The following is a 20942-nucleotide window of genomic DNA, read 5'->3' as shown; positions in this document are numbered from 1 at the left end:
TGACACACACATGTGCAGATATTCCAGGAGATGGAAAGCAAACACAAAGGCCCTGAGATTAAGAGCACCTAATGTGCTCAAGAAACGGGTAGATCTAAGAGCCTGGAATGGAGTGAGATCGTAATGGGGCCAGACACGCGAGGGCCACAGCACGGGGCTCTCTGGTCACAGTGGGGACTCTGGATTGTACTCGGAGACACTGCTGGGGGTTTCCCAGTAGAGAGCTATACTAACGGGTTCCCTCTGCTACTATACAAACAAGCAAAATAATAATAATGATGATGATGATGATGATGATGATGACCTTAAGATCAGGTTTATTTTCTCCTGTCTTAAACTGACATATTTTTAAGATCTCATGTTAAAAATAGAAACCTAGTGGGACAATATTTTAGACAGCATGGTAGTGCTTCATCAGCAAATCTAAAGGCCCTCCATCCCAAAGGCCTCTTAAATGTCACAGAATTTGTACATCCAGGGGAAACAGAAACTGTACAAAGGCCCATCAGGAGCATGCATAAACCTGGCAGTGAGAATCATGAGCAAGACTAAGTGATGGTGTTTTATGCTTTTCCTTCCTTTTAAGGTAAGATTTTTAAAAACTGGTAAAAGGACCCCTCAGTAGCTCACACTTTTTATGATACTTCTCAGATTTACGGATTATTTATTAGATTTCAAATATTGTTTGTGTAAGAAAATATGGCTCCTGGCCCCAAAAGGTTTACTTTGGAAATCTGAAAATGGGCATGTGGACTCCAGCTCAGGCACCTGGGTATGGGCCATACACGGGGGTGCTTTACTGTCATTTGTTTCTGGTGAAAAGAAATGATAGCATGGCAAATGCCATTCTTAAGAAAGAACTATCCGAGAACAAGTCAAAATGAAGTTAGAATAAACCTTTAATGATTACCTACCACTTAAGTAATATTCCTTAAATAATGAGGTTTACCCGTTCATAAACACTTATTTAACTATAAAACTCAAAAATCAACTTTATTTAAAAAGATGCATAAGCACATTACAGAAAGTCTCCATAAAATAGTTTAGGGGCGCCTGGGTGGCTCAGTCAGTTAAGTGTCTGATTCTTGATTTGGGCTCAGGTCATGATCTCCAGGTGGTGAGATCAAGCCCTGTGCTCAGCACGGAGCATGCCTGAGATTCTCTCTCTCCCTCTGCCCCTCTCCCGGCGCTCGTGCTTTCTCTAACTAACTAACTAACTAACTAACTAACTAACTAACTAACTAACTTTAAAAATTAACTACTTGGAATTATGTTTATAAATTCTGCCACAGACTATCAATATGAAGGATGTGACATTTCTAGCTTATTTTCCAGTACATGCCAAATTTCATGCAAAATTTTGAAAAACAATTTTGAAAGGAAGATTTTAATAACAACATATGGGACACACACACCTCACCCTCTTCTAACCCAAACCAACTCTGATGGCCCCAAATCAATAACTGTTATCAATAACCCAATTACGCACTATAATAGTTGCCTTTTAGATACACAGTTGGAAAAATAGCACAAGAGGTGATTTCTGTAATATTATTTCATATGAAGATTATGCTCATCACATGTAATAAACCGCATCCTGCCTGATCATATAAGAAACAAGGCTGCACATAGTGCTGCACAAATATATCAATTAATCACTATAAATAAGGCCGATGCTTATATGTCCAATGATTCCCACTGACCTTCTTTTGAGATCAGTGCTGAAATGATAATCACTATTACTTTGGAATCAGATTTTGAGGAAGTAAAGACTTAGGGAATGGTGATTGGGATATGCTAGATGATTTTGATTGGTTTAGGAACCTGGCATTTGAAAATATTGAATTGTAGAGGGAAAAAGGTATTCAGGTTTTTTTTTTTAAGATTTTATTTATTTATTTCTTTTGGGGTGGGGTAGAAGGAGAGTGAATCTCAAGCAGACTCTGTGCCGAGTACCCTGAGCCCGACGTGGGGCTCCATCTCAGGGCCCTGAGATCATGACCCTGAGATCGTGACCTGAGCTGAAGCCAAGAGTCAGATGCTCAACTGACTGAGCCACCCAGGCGCCCCAAGGCATTCAGTTTAAATTCTGTTTCCATCCTTCTGATTACATAGAGAGAGAGTCACTCTGGTGCTAGAATGTCAATAATACTTATGGCAGATTAAAGATGGTGTGAATGAGGGTGGGGAGGAACAGAGCCTTTTGTTTTGTTCACTGCTTATTCCCATCTGCCAGAAAGGAGAATATTCAGTCAGCATCGGTTGAACAAAGGAGCAAACAACCTTCGCTAACTTTCAGAGCCTTTAAACTTCCACTAACATGCACCAACAGGGCAAACAAACAGCAATCTTGTATTTGATAACAGATTTAAAAAAAAAGTTAATGCTAAGCAGTCAGTTTTCATAACCAAAAACTGATAAAAATTATCTTTCAAGCTAGATTTCCAAAGATGAAAAAAATGAATAGTTCCAAGTAAATAGTGAATGTTCTAGAATTCTCCCTCTCATCTCTATCCTTCACATCACTTTACCCTGGAGCAAAATCAAGGTACAGGAACTACATGAACATTATGAACATTTCACATCGTTTCCTGATAGATCTAACACGGTCAGAAGGAAAAGTTTTCAGAGCAACAGAATATTGCTGCACTCTGCTTTCAACCTCCTGCCGGGATGACTGAAGGGGGTTGGCCACCCAAACTGGGGCACTTTTAAGGGTGACAGGAAGTGCTCCTGATATTCTGTCTTCGATGACATGCATGAACCTGGACCACAAACGAGAACTCAGTGACTGTCGAAGATAAGAAAATCAACTCACACTGACAAGGCTTGCTCAAGAGCTCACCAGTCTTTGACTTCTATCCGAACAACTACTGTTGATGCAATAAGTAACTTCATCAGGGTTTTGTATTTAACAAAGCACTTTCACAAATGTTATCATTTCGTTCTTTACAATAGCTCTATGAGCTGGCCAAGCACTTATTCCTTCAATGACAAGTTCTCACGCCTGTTTTCCAAAGGAGAAAACTGAGGGAAATGTCTGTGACCAAGGAAGGTGGCACAGTGAAATGTTAGAGCTAGTTCTTAAAACCAGATCTCTTGCTCAACCCCGGGCCCTTCTGCACACCATGGTACGCAGGGAGTCATCACAAGTGGCTTCATGTAGTGGCCAGAGAAGGCCTGCAGGATTCCAAGGCCTGCATTCCTCTGCGACGGAAATGATTTATAAATGCTAGTGCAGTTATTAGTGGCTCTTTTAAAGACTTGTGGTGGAGGAGGGCACCTGGGTGGCTCAGTTGGTTAAGTGACTGCCTTCGGCTCAGGTCATGATCCTGGAATCCTGGGATCGAGTCCCACATCGGGCTCCCTGCTTAGCGGGGAGTCTTCTTCTCCCTCTGACCCTCCCCCCTCTTGTGCTCTCTCTCTCTCTCATTCTCTCTCTCAAATAAATAAAATCTTAAAAAAAAAAAAGACTTGTGGTGGAGGGTGATAAAGGGACAGGAATTAAGAGGGATTTTTTAATGAACTTAAGTTTCTGTTTTTTTCAGGTATATACAGCTCATGAAGAACGTACCAATGTTCCCATCTAATCAGGTCACACTCTGAATCATTTGGAGGCAGCTGATGGCGTCCTCAAGAGCCATCACCCACTCTGTAGACATGGCAGATCGGTGACTTTACAAATGGTCTCTTTCAGTCTGGGTCCAAGTATTCACAGCTGAGAGTACTGGTCTTTCCCAGTTAACACGAGACATATTATGCCCACACTTATAAACCACAAGGGCCTTCTATACATGTTTTAAAGATAAAATATTAACAACTTGAATGTTATTAACATCAAAGAGATGTTCTAGAGTATTCCAATGAATTTTAAGTTATCAGAAGGTTAAGGATGGAAAGACATTTAAGTAAAATTTACTGGGTTAAAAGAGACCCCGAGAAATCATTTGGTCAGAATGCCCATATCAGGTTGAGGGCAATACTCAAAATATTCAAAAATTTAGTACTTACTTTACTCCTCCCCACCCCCCAAGTTCCAGAGAATGAAAATTAATAAACTGCTCTAGTCAGACATTCCCATGACTTATATCTCATAAAATTAAAAGGTTTTACTCAAACCTAGCCCTCCAACATGAAATCTCTTCTATCATCCTTTGGAGACACTAAGGAAAACAACATGGTGGTTTTAAAAGGGAGACCTTCATATGTACCTCTGCTTATTTATATATATACAAGAAAGGAGACACATGATGCTCAAAAGGCACAATCTCAATGGTTGTCAGAGAGGTGAGGGGTGGGGAGGAATGGGCAGAATGGGTGAGGGGAGTGCAAGGTATAGACTTCCAGTTATGCAATGAGTAAGTCACAAGGATAAAAGGTACAGCACAGGGAATAGAGTCAAAACAAGGGAAAAACAGCATAAACCATTTAGCGAATGTTCAATTCTCATGGTAAAACAAATGAGGTTTTCATGCTAAAGGATCCTCACTTGAATACAAGGAACCCAAGTCCACTAAAATAAGGCCTGGGAACACAGGGGCCCTGCTTTGCTCATCCAGTACCTGTCACGGTCCCAGGCACAGGACAATTACTAAGTAGTAGATGGTGGCTGAGTGGTAGGTGGATAAATGAATGGATGAAAGGCAAATTAAGTGGGGGAATCTCAGCCTGTTAATTAAAATTCCACTGAAACTACATATCATTTTCCATTAATGGCCGCTCATGCAGTCCATGCAATAGTACTTGTTAGTTGTCCTTCTTTTAAGCAACAAGCCAGATTTATCTGCTCTGTTAAGATCTTTTCCCACATGGAACCCCGCCACCCCCTGCCAAACTAGGTATAATGGGGGAATGTTTTCTCTGAGGCTAGAAAGAGTTATTTTTCATCTTTATTCTCACTGATTCACTGTTCTTGAATGACTTTGGTCTTGGATGCTGCATGAAGTAGGCCTCCAAGGCCCTCATGGGGGGTTCAATTTGTCTTTGCCTTCCTTGGCTTGTTTACCATTATACTGGACAGTGGTCTCTCCCAAGAGCCACACAATGGCTGCTGGATACTTGGAAGCAACTGCATTGTCTATTCAACTGTTTATGTTTACAGGCTGTTTGCTTCTTTGTATCACTGAGTGGAACAGACCATGAATCACAGGCTATTAAATGAAATTACTGTGTAGGTGTACAATCACTGCAGAAAATAGAGAACAAAAACATAATTCTGTACCAGCTTTGCTATGTGTGAAGATTTCCTTAAATGGCTTTTGAAAATGTCACAAAAAAGATATGCAATAATGCTGGGCACACAGGTACAAAAAATTGTGTCATATGCATCATTTCAAAAAAGAATAGGAAAATGATTACCTCTTATACATTGCTTGATAGTAAACAATGCACCCACATGCATCATCTCACTGACTGTCAAAATGATTCTGGGAGGTAAGCAGGGCATGTGTTTGAATCTCCATTTTAAAAAGAGAAAATCAAGGCTTTAAGAGGGTCTCGGACTTAAACTTATAAAAGCCAGTATGAGTTGTCTGTGTTTTGGTAGCAGGACTGGAACTAAGCTCTCCTAAATTCTAGCCCGCCTTAGGCTTTAGGGATAACCTTTTTGTCTACAGTAAATGCCATGCATAGTACCTGGCTTATTTCCTGAGTAGTTGCTATTTTGTCCTGAAATAGCAGAGGGCCGGCTGGAGGCAGCAATTTTCTTATCTTGCACTTTGTAGCTCTCAGGCGCTATACAAATGAGACAAAAGAGAGAAGACCATATTTAGTTTCTTAAAATTGATTCAGAAACATTCACCTATTCAACATTTACTGTGAACCTTTGTATCAGGTACTAAGCTAGATTCAGGAAATAAAAAGATGAGGCTGTTACAACTCTTGCCGGTTCCGTGGGAAGGACGCATTCAAAACTCAAGGTCCGTGGCTCGACCGATCCTACAGCAGCAGCAAGTTCCAGGGGGGCCCCAGTTCATACATAAAGCAAGCACGGGGAAGCATGGCTGGTATCCAAAGTCTCTGATCTTAGTTCTTAGAAAGTTCATGCATTAGGAACCCAAAATTCCAAGAACATAACTACGTGGGTCACCAGAAAGGAGCCAGGACATAAAATTTACTAGGATTTTGATAAAGCCTCTGACAAAAGTTCCATAACAAAGATTATTAAAGAGACTAAGGGAAATGTATTCTAGGAAAGAAATGAAGGGCAGAAATACCAGGTAATTCTCTGGTTACGTCAAGTACAGGATCCCATACTGTAAACATATTACTTTCTTTACCCATATATATATTTTTAAGATTTTATTTATTTGTCAGAGAGAGAGAGAGCGCGCACGCACACGAGCAGGGGGAGTGGCAGGCAGAGGGAGAGGGAGAAGCAGGCTTCCCGCTGAGCAGGGAGCCCGATGCGGGGCTCGATCCCAGGACCCCGGAGTCATGACCTGAGCTGAAGGCAGATGCTTAATGCACTGTGCCCACCCAGGCATCCCTTTACTCCTATTACTTCAATGTATTTCAAAGGATATTTAAAAGATGTCTGCTACTGTCTCAGATACAAATCATGTCAAAAACCAAGCCCATGAGTTTCTGCCTCCTACTCTCTGCCTTAAGACCTGCTCTGCCCAGTCCTCTCCACCAACTGAGGCAATTCTACCCTTCCAGCTGATCATGCCCCAAACCCTGGACTCATCCTTGACTTCTGTCACTTCTCATGCTCAATGTGTTAGTAAGTTCTTTCACCTCTACCTTATAAAACATTTTACCACCTCTCCTGCTGCCTTTCTAATCATCTCTTCCCTGTGTGACTACAATATCCTCTTACCCAGTCCACATGATCCTCCCACTGACCACCTTTAGTCTGTTTTCATCTTAGTAGCCAGAGTGATCCCCTTAAAACATAAGTCGTGTCACTCCTCTGCTCAAAGCTCTCCGATAGCTCCCATCCTGCTCCGAGTAAAACCTAAGGTCTCCATCATGGCCCACAAGGTACCCCTTTCCCTCTTAATTACTCTGTTCTAGTCATCCTGGCTTAGTCCATCCCAGAACTTTGCACGGACTTGAAACGTTTTTGCCTCTGATACCCACGTGCATTTCACTTCCTCTGTGACTCTGCTTATATAAGACATTAGAGAATCCCCTTGAATTGTTTAAAATAGCACCCCCATCACTCAGCACTTTGCACTCCTTCCCCTGCTTTGTTTGCAGCCCTTGCCCCTGACATATTACATATTATCTCTCCATTAGGCTATGGAAATTGGGCATTATCTAGAAAATAGGAATGACTGCCTCAAAGATTTTGAACCTGAAAAGGTGTGATAATAATTATGCTTTAAGAAGACTAAATTTAAAAACTATTCCCAAGATGTACTAAGAAGAAATTACTAAAAAAAAATATTCCCTAAATTTACCTTTGACCTCTAAATGAGGAATACACCGAATTTTTGTGGCTCTCTCTCAGTTACATATAGTATTAGCTTGGAAAATTGTAGATAATGGGGCGCCTGGGTGGCTCAGTCAGTTAAGCGTCTGACTCTTGATTTCTCAGGTCATGATCTCAGGGTCGTGAGATCAAGCCCTTCGACAGGCTCTGTGCCCAGTGGAGAGTCTGCTTGAGATTCTCTCTCGCTCTCCATCTTCCCCTCCCACTCATGCTTGTGCTCGATCTCTCTCTCTCTAAAATAAATAAATTTAAAAAAAAGAACCACCTTCCTCCTTATTCTGCAAGTTAATCTTATTAAAATTGCTCATAAAGAAGTTGTTAAGAAACATAACAGAAAGAAGTAGAATGTATCACATATTTGGAGTACTATGATTACAATTTTCCTTTTTGTTATAGAACTACCTCCAGCACACAATAAGTAAAGCCTTAATTAGTAAGCTATTTATGGATCTGCTATTTATTATTTTTAGTTAACTGAAAAAGAATGAGAACGATTTTAGAATTTCAAATGTATTCATTTCTTTCTTGCCTTGGTATATATGACATAATTTAATCTTTCTCTGGTGATTGCATATCCGAAGGGCCCCCAGGTCCTGACAACAAACATCAATCCTAACTGAGTATTATGTAACAGTCCACCATGAAGGAGATTAAAAAGACTGTAACACATGTTCAGTCCAAGTGACTTGTCCAAATAATCTCTGATAAGAGCTTTTTTTTCAGGGGCGGGGGGGGGGAAGAGCTATATTTTATCATCTTGAAATTTAAATGTAAAAAATATACTTGAATTAAACTGGAGGTCTGGTTACTTGAATCCCAATTTATCTACATCTGACTTCTACTGGATCTGCTCTAGCTGAACATCGATTTGCCTGCCCTCTCATCATCCAGATCTCAGGAATTCATTGCTATTCCGGAAAACCTTCTGGGTCCTAATCATAACAACACACATTTGAAATCTTAAAATTTTTAATGCTCATGTAAAAATGACAGCTTAACTTAGTAAAGCAAAAGAAATTTAAAAAATGGTCAGTCTGTTTAGTTCAAGATTATAAGTTATAATTCTAACAATAATAATTTATAAATAATTGTTAATGTCTACCCTTTAGGTTAGACATTCATCTAACATTTTCAGGTTATCTTTCCACTTTTCTATCAGTCCACTCTTCCTTCCGCCACTGTAAGAATCTTTATTTCTCCAAAAACCTCTCTGGTTAACACTCGTGGTAAGACGGAAGATATAAACTCAAACAGATCTGGGCTCAGGTGACCTTCAGAAAGTTTGACCTCTCTGAGTAGGTTGCGGGGCGGGGGAGGGTGGGGAGGATACGGCCTCCCTCACAGGGCTGCTGGGAAGATGCGAGGTTTAGTGGAGAAGATGCATGGGAAGAATGTGCCACAGAGCTTAGCATACAACAGGTGTTTAACACATTCGTTTTCTCTCTTTCGCTCTTCCACTGAGGTCTGGGCCTCCCTCAACCTCGGCACTTGGGGCTCTTGGCATGGTGTAGCAGTGTGTTTGGAAGTTTTGAGGCGGTGGTGTGTGCTTTGGAGTCAGCTGACCTGGCTGTGCCCTTAACGGGGTGTGAATTCTCAGCACATCACCTCTCAGCCTTAATTTTCCCATCTGTAAAGAGGGACAACACTTACTTCCAGGGTTGTGAAAATTAGTGAGAGCACTGGACCCACCACAGTGCTCAATAACTGGTAGAAAGCATTTTATTGGCTCTCTCTTTATTCCCTACACAAATGTGGGAAACGGTTTCTGTTTTCCCAGGGCTTTGCTCATGCAGCACTAATGGGGAAAGTAAACCTATGTCAAGTTGGTGACAGGGTCCTGGGGTGCGAAGTCTGGCTCAGCTGCTGGCCTCAGAGGTTTCCGACTCAGCTACAATCACACCTCCTGGGGGCCCTCAGGTAGGCTGGGCTTATTGGTATGGTTTTTAGGGTACAACCTGACTTTGGAAGAGGCAATCCTCAGTGTTTCTGGGACTTAGGTGACAGTTTCAGGAGATTGAATGCCCTTCAAGTTACCATTGCATTAAGTAAATATGAGCTTTTAAAAAACAACAACAGGCACCTGAGTGGCTCAGTCGCTAAGCGTCTGCCTTTGGCTCGGGTCATGATCCCAGGGGCCTGGGATGGAGCCCCATGTCGGGCTCTTTGCTCAGTGGGGAGCCTGCTTCTCCCTCTCATTCTGCCTGCCTGTCTGCCTACTTGTGATCTCTCTCTCTCTGTCAAATAAATAAATAAAATCTTTAAAACAACAACAACAACCCCAAACCCTCCATTATAATAATGGGAAATAAAATCTTACTATTATTTTTTTAAACAAAGTACAGGGAATTTCACTATTTGAGAACATGATGAAAGTAATTTAAGATTTCCAACATTTAAAAAACTGGAAATCCTAGGTAACTAGCAGACAGGATTGAATATACCATTTTTTATTTCACCATTAAAAAATACCATTTTTTAAATGACTCAGGTGACTTTCCAGTATTAATTTGAATCTCTTTCATTTTTCATAAAGAAAACTGAGTCATATACCATCATGCTCAATAAGGCTTTGCTAGCCTTATAAAATCTCTATTGATCTTCCTGCTAGCTTGAAAGCTTTATTCCATTAGTGTCACATGTGAGACTGTTAAAGACAAGAGGAAGGATGCAGAGAAGCAAGCACCCTTGTGGTCTGGGGCTCTGTCTCCCTCTAAACTGCTCTGAAACAAAATACAGAGAAGGCAGACATTTGGAGCTTTCATCTAGTAAAAATCCTGCAGCTCCAGTAAGTGCCACAAATGAGCCCCTAAAATCCATATCCTCTACGATTCATTGCATTCCTTGCCATGTCTTCCCAGAAAGGGCAAGGGTTCTCACTGCTTTGTTTCTATTTTTGGCTCTATGGTCTGGTTGAAGAGTCTCTCTCAACTGATCAGAATAATTGGTTCAACAAATGCTTAATTTAGTAAAAAAAAAAAAAGCTTACTCTAATAAGACATTTAGGACTACAATCTTAGGAACCATCCTGAGTTTAAATCTCACTGAATGATATGTGGTCTTGATGTCTACAAGGATAATGTATTTCTGTTACTATTTTTTTAAAAGATTTATTTTAGAGAGAGAGAGTACGTGGGCACACATGAGCAGGGGGAGGGGCAGAGGAAGAGGGGGAGAGTGAATTTCAAGCAGACTCTGTGCTGAGTGCAACACGGGGCTCAACCTCCCGACCCTGACTGAGATCATGACCTGAGCTGAAATTAAGAGTTGGGCGCTAAACCGACTGAGGTACCCAGGTGCCCCTTTCTGTCACTATTTTTAATAGAGTTTAGCCATTAGGCCCAGCTCTGTATGGGTTCTTCTTTGCTATATTGTTCAGTTGGACTTGGCAGACATGCAGCTCAGCGTACACGAACAGCTTTGGGGGAGAGTAAAAGAGAGTTGAACCACAGGCAATTGCCTTTTTTCTTTTTTTTTTTAAAGATTTTATTTATTTCAGAGAGAGAGAGAGAGAGGGAGCATGGGGAGGGGCAGAGGGAGAAGTAGGCTCCCTGCCGAGCAAGGACTCCATCCAAGGATCCTGGGATCATGACCTGAGCCAAAGGCAGACGCTTAACGGATTGGGCCACCCAGGCATCCTGACAATTGCCATTTTTGTAGTAAAAAAATGGTTGAATACTGCAACTTCATAGGTCTCAACCTAATAGTTTCAGGTTACCTGTGCAGAAAAGACTTCACACAGCAGGTGTCAGAGAGCTCTCTTTAGGAAGGCCTGGTTTGGCTCCAATAAATCTTAGCCATGAGTCTGACTCCATGCTGAGTCCTGAGTCTTCCTAGTAAATCACAGACCCTGGGTGGTCTTGACAGACCCCGGACACACTAAACAAATCACTTACTTGAAAAATGTGGCTGCAGAACACTGTTGTGACAATTGAAGAATGTTATTGGTTTAAAAATGTAACAGAGAGTGATTACAGAGTAGTTTTCAGGCAATTCAGTGTTTCACCTAAAATTTTCTACTTTATCATCCTTTTGCTTATTTACTTGACCGTTAGATTTTCTTCTAATAGAGCTGCCAGGAGTATTGTAACACAGATCTTAAAGGTTTTATCCAACGTTATTTATGAAATTTGCATAGAATGAGGCCATAAGGCAACCTTCTCTAATGACTCTTCTGATTATTCCGCAGGATGGAGAGCTTCTCAGTTTAAGTTCCTCATAATAGTATGTGAAATTAAAGGAATGATGGAGTTCATGGGAGTTGGCACTAGACAAACCTGGGTTCAATGTCCTGCTTTCCCTTGTTTTCTTCTACTAGCACTGCTCAGACAGCACCTGACTCGGGGGACACCTTGTGCTCAGTACTGGGAAGAAATATTAATGTGCCTCCTTCTACCACTTTTCCTTTCCTGAACCCTTAATTCTAGGTTACTTCTTCAAACTGTGTTTTGGACCTTCTGATTCCCCGAGTAATCTCTCTTCTCTTTAGAAAAGTGGTCTCTTATGGCCTGAAGCACGCTCTTGACGTCAGTCATTTTCAAGTGCATTTACAAATATGCTCTCTCAAATACAGTTTGTCTCCCACCTTTAGGGAATCTATGCTCCTGTTTCTCTGTGATCACTGGAAACTATGTCAAAAGGTGAACTAACTGTCCTCACAAAATCAGCCAACCCTGATGTTAGTCTTAGTATCAATGGAACTACTACATTCCCAGGCTCAGAAATGTTAAATAATTTTTTCTTTTTTTTAAAAAGCTTTTAAAAGGTTTATTTATTTGAGAGAGAGAGCAAGCACAAGAGGGAGGTGCAGGAGAGGGAGAAAAAAATCTCAAGCCGACTCTGTGCTTGAGCTCATGACCCTGGGATCCTGACCTGAGTCAAGACCAAGAATCAGATGCCTAACTGACTGCGCCACCCAGGTGCTCTAAATAATTTTTTCAATAAACATTTACAGATACTCTCATGGGCCAGCCACTGTGCTGGGCACTAAGAACACAAAGATCAAAGGACACAACATCTACTTGCAAGATGCTTATGAACTTTTGGAAGAGACAACATAAAAACACATGAAATTGTAGCAATGGATCAGTTTAGTTTTTAAAAAAATCAATATACCATAGAGCATGGATAACCAAATAAATGATGCAGACAGTATTACAGAGATTCAGAGGTGGGAGAAGGTGCTAAGGGGGTAGTAGTGATATAAAACTTCACTGGGTAACAATTTTGGAGAATGGAGAGAGTCTGTATAAGTGAAGAGTAAAGCAGAGAATACTTCTGGCTAGAGGCCATAAGCAAGACTACCTAGGCAATTAAAAAAAAAAAAGAAGATAATCAGGGCCCTGTGCAGTCGGAACAGCAGGTTTAAGAAGGTAGGCAGTTGAAAATAAGACAAACAGGCTGAGGTCAGTGCCTCCCTGAATTCCAAGAGTTTGGACTTGACCCTGAAGGCAATGAAAGTCACTGGAGTATGTCATGCGGGACTTCTGGTGGGTGAGCTACTACAGCTTCAGTGGACTCTGGGTAAATACAAAGTGAAGCCTATAACAAGCCTGCTGGAAGTGTATATATATATATATATATAAAGTGCTTATCAGCTTAATGAAAACAACAAAAGGAAACCAGGCTAAAACCAGACATCTTAAGAATTCTGCTTTCCGTATCATTTAACAATTTTTTCAGATCTTCCCATTTCCCCTTAACAGGTACCAAGAGATAAGTATCTGACCCTCAAGGGGAAACAGTGACTCCGGTGACCACGGTGAAAACCATGCCTGTTCTTGAAGCATCACAGAACTGGAAGAGTCGTCACTGTAGCCATCCAAGACGGGGCCCAGGGCAGCGAGGTGCCACCACACAGGGAACCTCCCTGAGCCCTCAGTGTCCCCTCTGCTTCAACTCCTGCAGGAAATGGGACCCCAGCCGCCACCTCCATGGAGCAAGGATGGTGGGTAGGATGAGGAAATACAGAATGGAGGAAATGTGCCTGGCTGGGAAACAAGCGGGCTGTTCTGAAGGTCATTTTGCAGGAGGGTCAAGGAAATAAAATGTGGGCAGAGGCTCACTGGTGTGTTTAATCTTTCACAGGTCACCACAGGATAGGGAAGCAGCCACCTCACTATGTAGATTTATAGGCGTTGCGTGCTGGCGACATGTGTAACTGCAGATGCCGGGAAACAGTGCAGACTCTAATTTGCCCTTCTACGCCAGAATAAATCCACTTTGTGCTATGGTCTAAAATCCAGACACGGGGGCGCCTGGGTGGCTCAGTCGGTTAAGCGTCTGCCTTCAGCTCAGATCATGATCCCAGGGTCCTGGGATCGAGGCCCGCATCAGGCTCCTTGCTGAGCGGGGAGTCTGCTTCTCCCTCTCCCCCTGCTTGTGCTCTCTCTCTGTGTTAAACAAATAAATAAAATATTCAAAAAAAAAATAAATAAAATCCAGCCACGTTTAATCTGACATAGTAATAAGGACAAGGAACCATTTACTCAACAATCTGTTGCTCATTTCTTGCTGTAAAAACAAATGCAATTAAGAATATTTGATAATGCATCTCGGAGTCTCCCATTTCGTCCTTATTCATTCTGACAGAAACAATTCAATTTTTACTTTTTCTTTGTATTTCGTGCTCTCCAGACAGAACAAAAAGTTGTGACGTGGTGGCTACAACAGATTGCACCAGAGGCTTGTAAGACCACGTGGAGATCTTTAAGTTTAGGGGGAGCTTATTCAGCAACAATGAACAGTGACTGAAAGTCACCTTCTGATTACTTCATTTCTGCGTAATGAAAAAAATGAAAAATTTATGACTGTGATAGAAAGGGACAGTCAACCAAAAGACAAAGAAATTTGTCCAATACTGAGATAATACAAACCCAACACAAAGACACTGATTTTATAAATACAATCCGGCATTGTGTACAGTTATGTGATCCATGGGAACAGAATGCACCAGAAACATTACTCCTCATCCTAACTATAACGTGAAGGCATGAAGAATGGGACAGACACACGGAGTCATTTATTAGTAATTTATAGTCCATCTACTTCCAAAGGAAAGTTGAGGCAACTGCACTGGAATGTCCACGTCAAAAATACTGACATAACCATAACTTTTCACCAAAAATTCCGTTTTTTGTTTGTTAAATTACATATGACAGGAATAGTGTAAATATTACTTAAATAACACCAAAAGATAATTCTGTCAAAACAGGTTACCGGAATTAAGGGATAAGGAGTGGGCTACTTGTTGTCTCCAAAGAGCTCTAATCATGGCCATTGTGTTTTGAGCTTAAAGAACCACAGCTGCCGTCCAGTTAAATGGAACTTGAGGCATTTTGTCCATTTTGTCTTTGACACTCGGTCAGGCGCAGTTCTGAGATAATGCTCTACTCGACCGGGGCAATCTGAGGGCAGGGCCCCTGATTTTCACCCACAGGATCTCCGTCTTTAGCGGCTAGCTCCCTATCTGGCACCTGTGTGACACTGAATAAATACTTGAAGAAGGGAATGAGGGAACGGCTGGATGGTGGGTGGTGTACTCTGAGCAAAACTGGGGCCAAGGCCCCGAAAGAAAAAGTATTCATGACAAGTAACAAGAAAAAGTGTACATTTGTTCGTTTTTTGATGCCTGCTAAGACTGTAGAGAAAAGGTGACCAAAAGAATTGTCAGATTATAGTCATGTTCACTCCATGCCAGGAAAAAAACAGAAAACAATGTAATTCTAGGATGGTTTTGACGTGACATCAGGCAAGCCTCAAAATCAAATCACTGCGCTTGCAGCCATGTAACAGAAAGGTCTGTTCAGTATCACTTAGAGTATCATGGGAATTAGAGTGACAGACTCCAAATACAGCAGACTATTGCCTATACTGCAGGGGAAGAAGCATGAAAACATTATAGCCTTTGCTGGAAATACCAGAAAGGCTACAAAACAAACATTTCAGCTTTGAGAGATTTGTAAACCCCAACATTTTCCCCAAAGCAATTTAATAGATTTGTTTTGGTAGTCTGCTAAAAAGACAAACATCCATTTTAGCTGAAATGAAGAAAACCGTATTTTAGAAAAGCACGTGTTCCACCAATTTTTTGCGTATAAGTGATTGGGAATCACTTCTTAAGCTACTTTGTTTACCAATAAAAGCAGCTATCTGATTCATGGTACAAACTCCTTCTGACACAGCTGACAGGAACAAACATTACATACTTTAACTCCAACCCAAAACACTTTTATCTAAAAACCAATAAATAAAACAAGCAAAAACCTTCCTTCAGCCAGACGGCAACATTATAAATAGAACAGAAAAGGCTGTATCTTCCACCTGCATTAATATAAACCAGATTAAAAGGCAAGCCTCTTCATCCCCATGGGTGATGAACCTTCTTGGCGATCTATCACCAGTCACAATGCTAGCTACTACACCAAGGAGCTCTGTTCCATAATATGAGTAATGTTTATGACGAAGCAAAGATCACAGCGAAGTACAGAAAGGAGTGGGAAAGCCTACCCGTATTAAAAGTTTTCCATTTACACTGAGACACGGTAAATTATGGAGACTGTAGCTAATTTTCTAAGTTTCAACAGCTGGATAGGGAGCTTATCAAATTAGACCAAATTCAATGAAATTCAATGTGTAATTAAAAGCAACTAGTTAAATAACTTGGGGAAAAATAATTAGAACTCAACTTCATTACTCTGCTTAATTAAAGTAACCAACTGAAAGAAGGTGCTTTTACTTTCAGCAGGATAATGCTTTACTTTTAAGAAGAAAACTAAAATTGCTAATACCAGTATTTTACAAAATGATTACTATAGGCCACAAAATAGAAAAGCTTTCATACTTAAATGCAAAATAAAATGATCAAGGTAGAAGACGTATAGTTCTTAAAATCCCAAATAAACAACAGAGTCAGTTTTAAATACCAGTTTTGCAAAGAAATGAGTGTAATTTTAATCCTATGAATATTAATCAACTGAGTTTAATCTGTGGAAAAAAACACGTATATACAAGGCTGCAGAATATCAATAATTAACTCTTCTTCCTCTGCACAACATAATAGTAAAATACATGACTTTAAATTTTCTTATGCAAACTCAGAAAAATGCAATAGGAATGAGTGGTAAAAAATGGAAGGTTAAGATTATTCCAATTCCTTTCGAGTAACAAGTGAATGTTTAACCTCAAGGTTGTTTAAAATTAGGGGCAAACTCATCTCACCATGCTGTCCTATGCTGCAGTCATTTGTACGTCTGTGTCCCTGTTCGTTTTTCCCCTCTCGCTGGAACACCAGCCTCACCATCTCTTCCACTGTTTAAATCCAATCTACCTATCTTTCTTTCCTTCCTACCTTCTTTCTTTCCTTCCTTCCTTAATAGCTTTTATTTTTTTCCAGAAGTTTCAGGTTCACACCAAATGGAGTGGAGAGTTCAGAGACGTTCCCATGTACCCCCCACCTCCACATATGCACAACCTCTCCCCCGTCAAAATCCTGCACTAGAGTGGTATATATATATATTTTAAAAGATTTTATTTACTTATTTAACAGAGAGAGAGAGAGAGAGACAGTGAGAGAGGGAACACAAGCAGGAGGAGTGGGAGAGGGAGAAGCAGGCTTCCTGCTGAGCAGGGAGCCCGATGCGGGGCTCGATCCCAGGACCCTGGGATCATGACCTGAGCCGAAGGCAGACGCTTAACGACTGAGCCACCCAGGCGCCCCTGGAGTGGTACATTTATTTCAATCAGTGAACCTACACAGACATATCATTATCACCCAAAGTCCACAGTTCACAACATATCATTATCACCCAAAGTCCACAGTTCACAGAGCTCACTCTGAGTGTTGTTTTGGGATTTGACAACAGAGAAGTCATGCATCCGCCATTATAGCATGGTAGAGAGTCCCATCCATTTCTCATAGCCCCGCTCAGGTCTCTTTCTCATGAAATCTTTTCAAGTTTTTCCGACACTTTTCCTTCCCTGACTTCTACTACGCTCCCAAGTCTGACCCACAATCGTCTGGTACTTGATTTCATTCCATCTTATGTCGTTTTTAGGATGTATGTTTCCACAAGTTCCAAATACTGCTCATGTCACAGGAAGCAAGGCAAAAAAAAAAAAAAAAAAAAAAATTGTGCTTTATAGTAAAAAAACAAAACAAAAACACAATTGGGGAAATGTTTGCTGCAGCATTTCTCTCTTGGAAATTCATACTGGCCATTTGCATAGGCAAACTGTGTTGTTCCATGCTTGCTTCCTAATAAAGGTCTAGACAAGGCTTCTTTTCTTTTATTTTTTTAAAGATATTTTATTTATTTATTTTGACAGAGAGAGAGACAGTGAGAGAGAGAAAGCGAGAGAGGGAACACAAGCAGGGGGAGTGGGAGAGGGAGAAGCAGGCTTCCCGCTGAGCAGGGAGCCCGATGTGGGGCTCGATCCCAGGACCCTGGGATCATGACCTGAGCCGAAGGCAGATGCTTAATGACTGAGCCACCCAGGCGCCCCACAGGGCTTCTTTTCTAACAGAGCCCTGATTGGCCACAAGGCACAGCTCTGGCCAAGAAGTTGAACACTGCAATTGTTAGGCTGGGTTTGCGGGAATGCTCCTTAAAGGGGAAGAGGACTCGGGTAGCATGGCTCCTCACTCTGCCTTTTGTTCCTGTCTTGAACACGGGTATGATGTTCAAGGTAGAGCATTTGCCTTGTAACCAGGAAGCTGTCATGAGGGAAAAGCTAAGGCAGTAACGGACACCTGGCCCTGACATCTTTGAACCGCTGTACTGTTTACTTCCATATTTCCTGTAGGTAAGAAAAAAGAAAACTCCAAATTTGTTTAAATCACTGTTGTTTTCTTATTCAGTACTCACAATTAAAAGCAATCTCTAAACTGACAGAGTTTCCACTAACTACAGAATGAGGTCCAAGCATGCACCTTGGCTTACCAAATACCTCCAAAATTTGGTCGCAGCCTACCCTTCCAGCTTCCACTTCCTCTAGCCTGCAACACGCAACACCTCAGTCCTAGGCAGACAGCGCTGAGGCTGGAGGTGAGATCCGAGATGGGCTTTGGAGGTGGGGGAGACTCAGAAAAAGCAGAAGATTTGATGTGAAGTGGGGGAATGTGAACAATAAAAGGCCACCAAGGACAACGTGTGGACTACCTAGGAAAAAACAATTCGTACAAAACTAGGTGGTGATTAGATGGTGGCTTTTCATTCAAGGCATTCAAAAGCAGGCTCGACACATCGAGGGACTCTGTGCATACTTCCTATTGACCCCTTTTATTTGATACATCATGAATCTTACGTATTCTGATTTCTTCCAGACGTCAGAAAGCAAAACAGGTGCTGGCTCTTCATATTAAAGCAGATCAGCATTTAGTTTTGAAAGGAGCAGAAGAGCAAAGTCAGGAGAAAAAAAAATAAAGGATGCCAGATCAGGGTTGTTTTTTTTTTAAGATCTTATTTATTTATTTGAGAGAGTGAGAGATAGAGAGAGCATGAGAGGGGGTAGGGTCAGAGGGAGAAGCAGACTCCCCACTGAGCAGGGAGCCTGATGTGGGACTTGATCCCGGGACTCCAGGATCATGACCTGAACTGAGGGCAGATGCTTAACCAACTGAGCTACCCAGGTGCCCCCAGATCAGGGTTTTAATAACATCATCTGTGATAGAAATCAGCTCCAAAAAATTTAGAAACCAGTGGCTTTCTTTTCTTTCTTTTTTTTTTTTTAAGATTTTATTTATTTATTTGACAGAGAGAGATAGCGAGAGCAGGAACACAAGCAGGGGGAGTAGGAGAGGGAGAAGCAGACTCCCTGCTGAGCAGGGAGCCCGATGCGGAACTCGATCCCAGGACCCTGGGATCATGACCTGAGCTGAAGGCAGACGCTTAACGACTGAGCCACCCAGGTGCCCCAAACCAGTGGCTTTCTGAAAAGAATATGAAGGGTTCCCCCAGCAAAGCTGGTCATCTAGAATAGCTCTTGCTAGCATCCTAAGGCCCTATATCCAACTGCTTACTCATTGCAGTGGACTCACAGACTGGTTACAGTAAGACATTACCTTCTGTCAGCTAGTCTATAAAGGTAGCATCACAGCAGATATTAAGTCCACACTTGCCTATAAAAATTTCAACTGATTTAGCTTAATTTTATTTAAAAAACCCCACATCTATTGGAGTGCCTTGGTGGCTCAGTTGGTTAAGCAGCTGACTTTTTTTTTTTTTTTAAGATTTATTTATTTATTTGACAGAGAGAGAGACAGCGAGAGAGGGAACACAAGCAGGGGGAGTGGGAGAGGGAGAAGCAGGCTCTCCACTGAGCAGAGAGCCCGAGGCGGGGCTCCATCCCAGGACCCTGGGATCATGACCTGAGCTGAAGGCAGACGCTTAATGACTGAGCCACCCAGGTGCCCTGCAGCTGACTCTTGAGTTCAGCTCAGGTCATGATCTCAGGGTCCTGGGATCGGGCCCCGTGTCAGGCTCTGTGCTCAGCACGGAGTCTGCTTCTCCCTCTCCCTCTGCTCCTCCCCCTGCTCTCTCTCAAGTAAATAAAAATAAAAATCTTTAAAAAAAAAAAAATCTATTAGCTTTTCTATACTACAGAAAGACTATGAAGACAGAAACTGCAAGGCCTATAATCCCATCACCTGGATAACCCATTTTTTTTTTTAATCTTAAAAAAGAAATGTCTCTCAAGTGGTTAGGAAATTCAAATGGTACATAAAGCTGTAAAATAAAAAGAAAAAGCCTCTTCCCTCCCTCTTTTATTTCTGGAAAAAAAAGTTTCTGCATTCACATGTATTTGCTTTCTATTTATTCAAAGCATCATGCTACTTACTCTTTGGTCCCTTTCTTTTCTCATTTGGTGATTTTACTTTGCCTACTTTTCCAGTTCCTTTGTTCACTGCAGTGCATCCCACCATTTGCAGTACATGCCCACAGTCATCAGCTATCCTTGTCTCACCTTTTCTGTAACGTGCAATTCTCTGCATGCTTGTCAATGTGTGAAACCGGGGCCCTGAGTGCTATTAACCTTCCTATATTAACACCAGTACCTGCTCCTTCGCCCCTGGAGTTGGTGTATTCATCTCCTGCAGTTTAAGCCTCTTTGCTTCTGCTGATCTGGACACCACTGAGAAGGCAACCACTTCCAAGGAAGAGGACTACCCAAACAACACAACACAAAACAAAACCCACCTCCAAGATAGCTTTGCTCTAGTGGGAAAAGCAGGAATGGGGTCCGCAAGGAGCCACAGTGTTAGGGCTGATCAGAAACTTCAAGATTAGGTTTTGTTCTATGTGGGTACATTTACCACTTCTTCTCTCTCAGTTTTGCAAACCAAACCTGTATCGGTTCAAGTGGTGGCTTCTGACACCTCTGATGGGAGACACTGTGGGCTGGGCTGGGATTGAATTGCTTCTCTGGCACCTTCTCTGCATAGGAAATGGAGCAGTGCAGCAAAAGGGTAGAACACGGCCTGGCCAGCCAGAGCACCCTTCAAAGCCGG

At 41.7% G+C, this 20942-nt stretch overlaps 1 protein-coding gene across 12 annotated transcripts in view; it reads right to left on the bottom strand.

The window, feature by feature from the left end:
- MAP7 (microtubule associated protein 7) overlaps positions 1-20942 on the bottom strand; it is a 170167-nt gene that overhangs the window by 57877 nt on the left and 91348 nt on the right. For all 12 annotated transcript variants that reach the window (XM_036097485.2, XM_036097486.2, XM_078054684.1 and 9 more), the window contains one exon: positions 5635-5733. In XM_036097485.2, coding sequence (XP_035953378.2) covers positions 5635-5733 — 99 coding nt within the window. The remainder of the gene's footprint in view (positions 1-5634; positions 5734-20942) is intronic.

The sequence above is a fragment of the Halichoerus grypus genome, chromosome 9 (genome assembly GCF_964656455.1).
Source record: "Halichoerus grypus chromosome 9, mHalGry1.hap1.1, whole genome shotgun sequence".
NCBI lineage: Eukaryota > Metazoa > Chordata > Mammalia > Carnivora > Phocidae > Halichoerus > Halichoerus grypus.
This window is presented reverse-complemented; position numbering and strand designations above follow the sequence as displayed.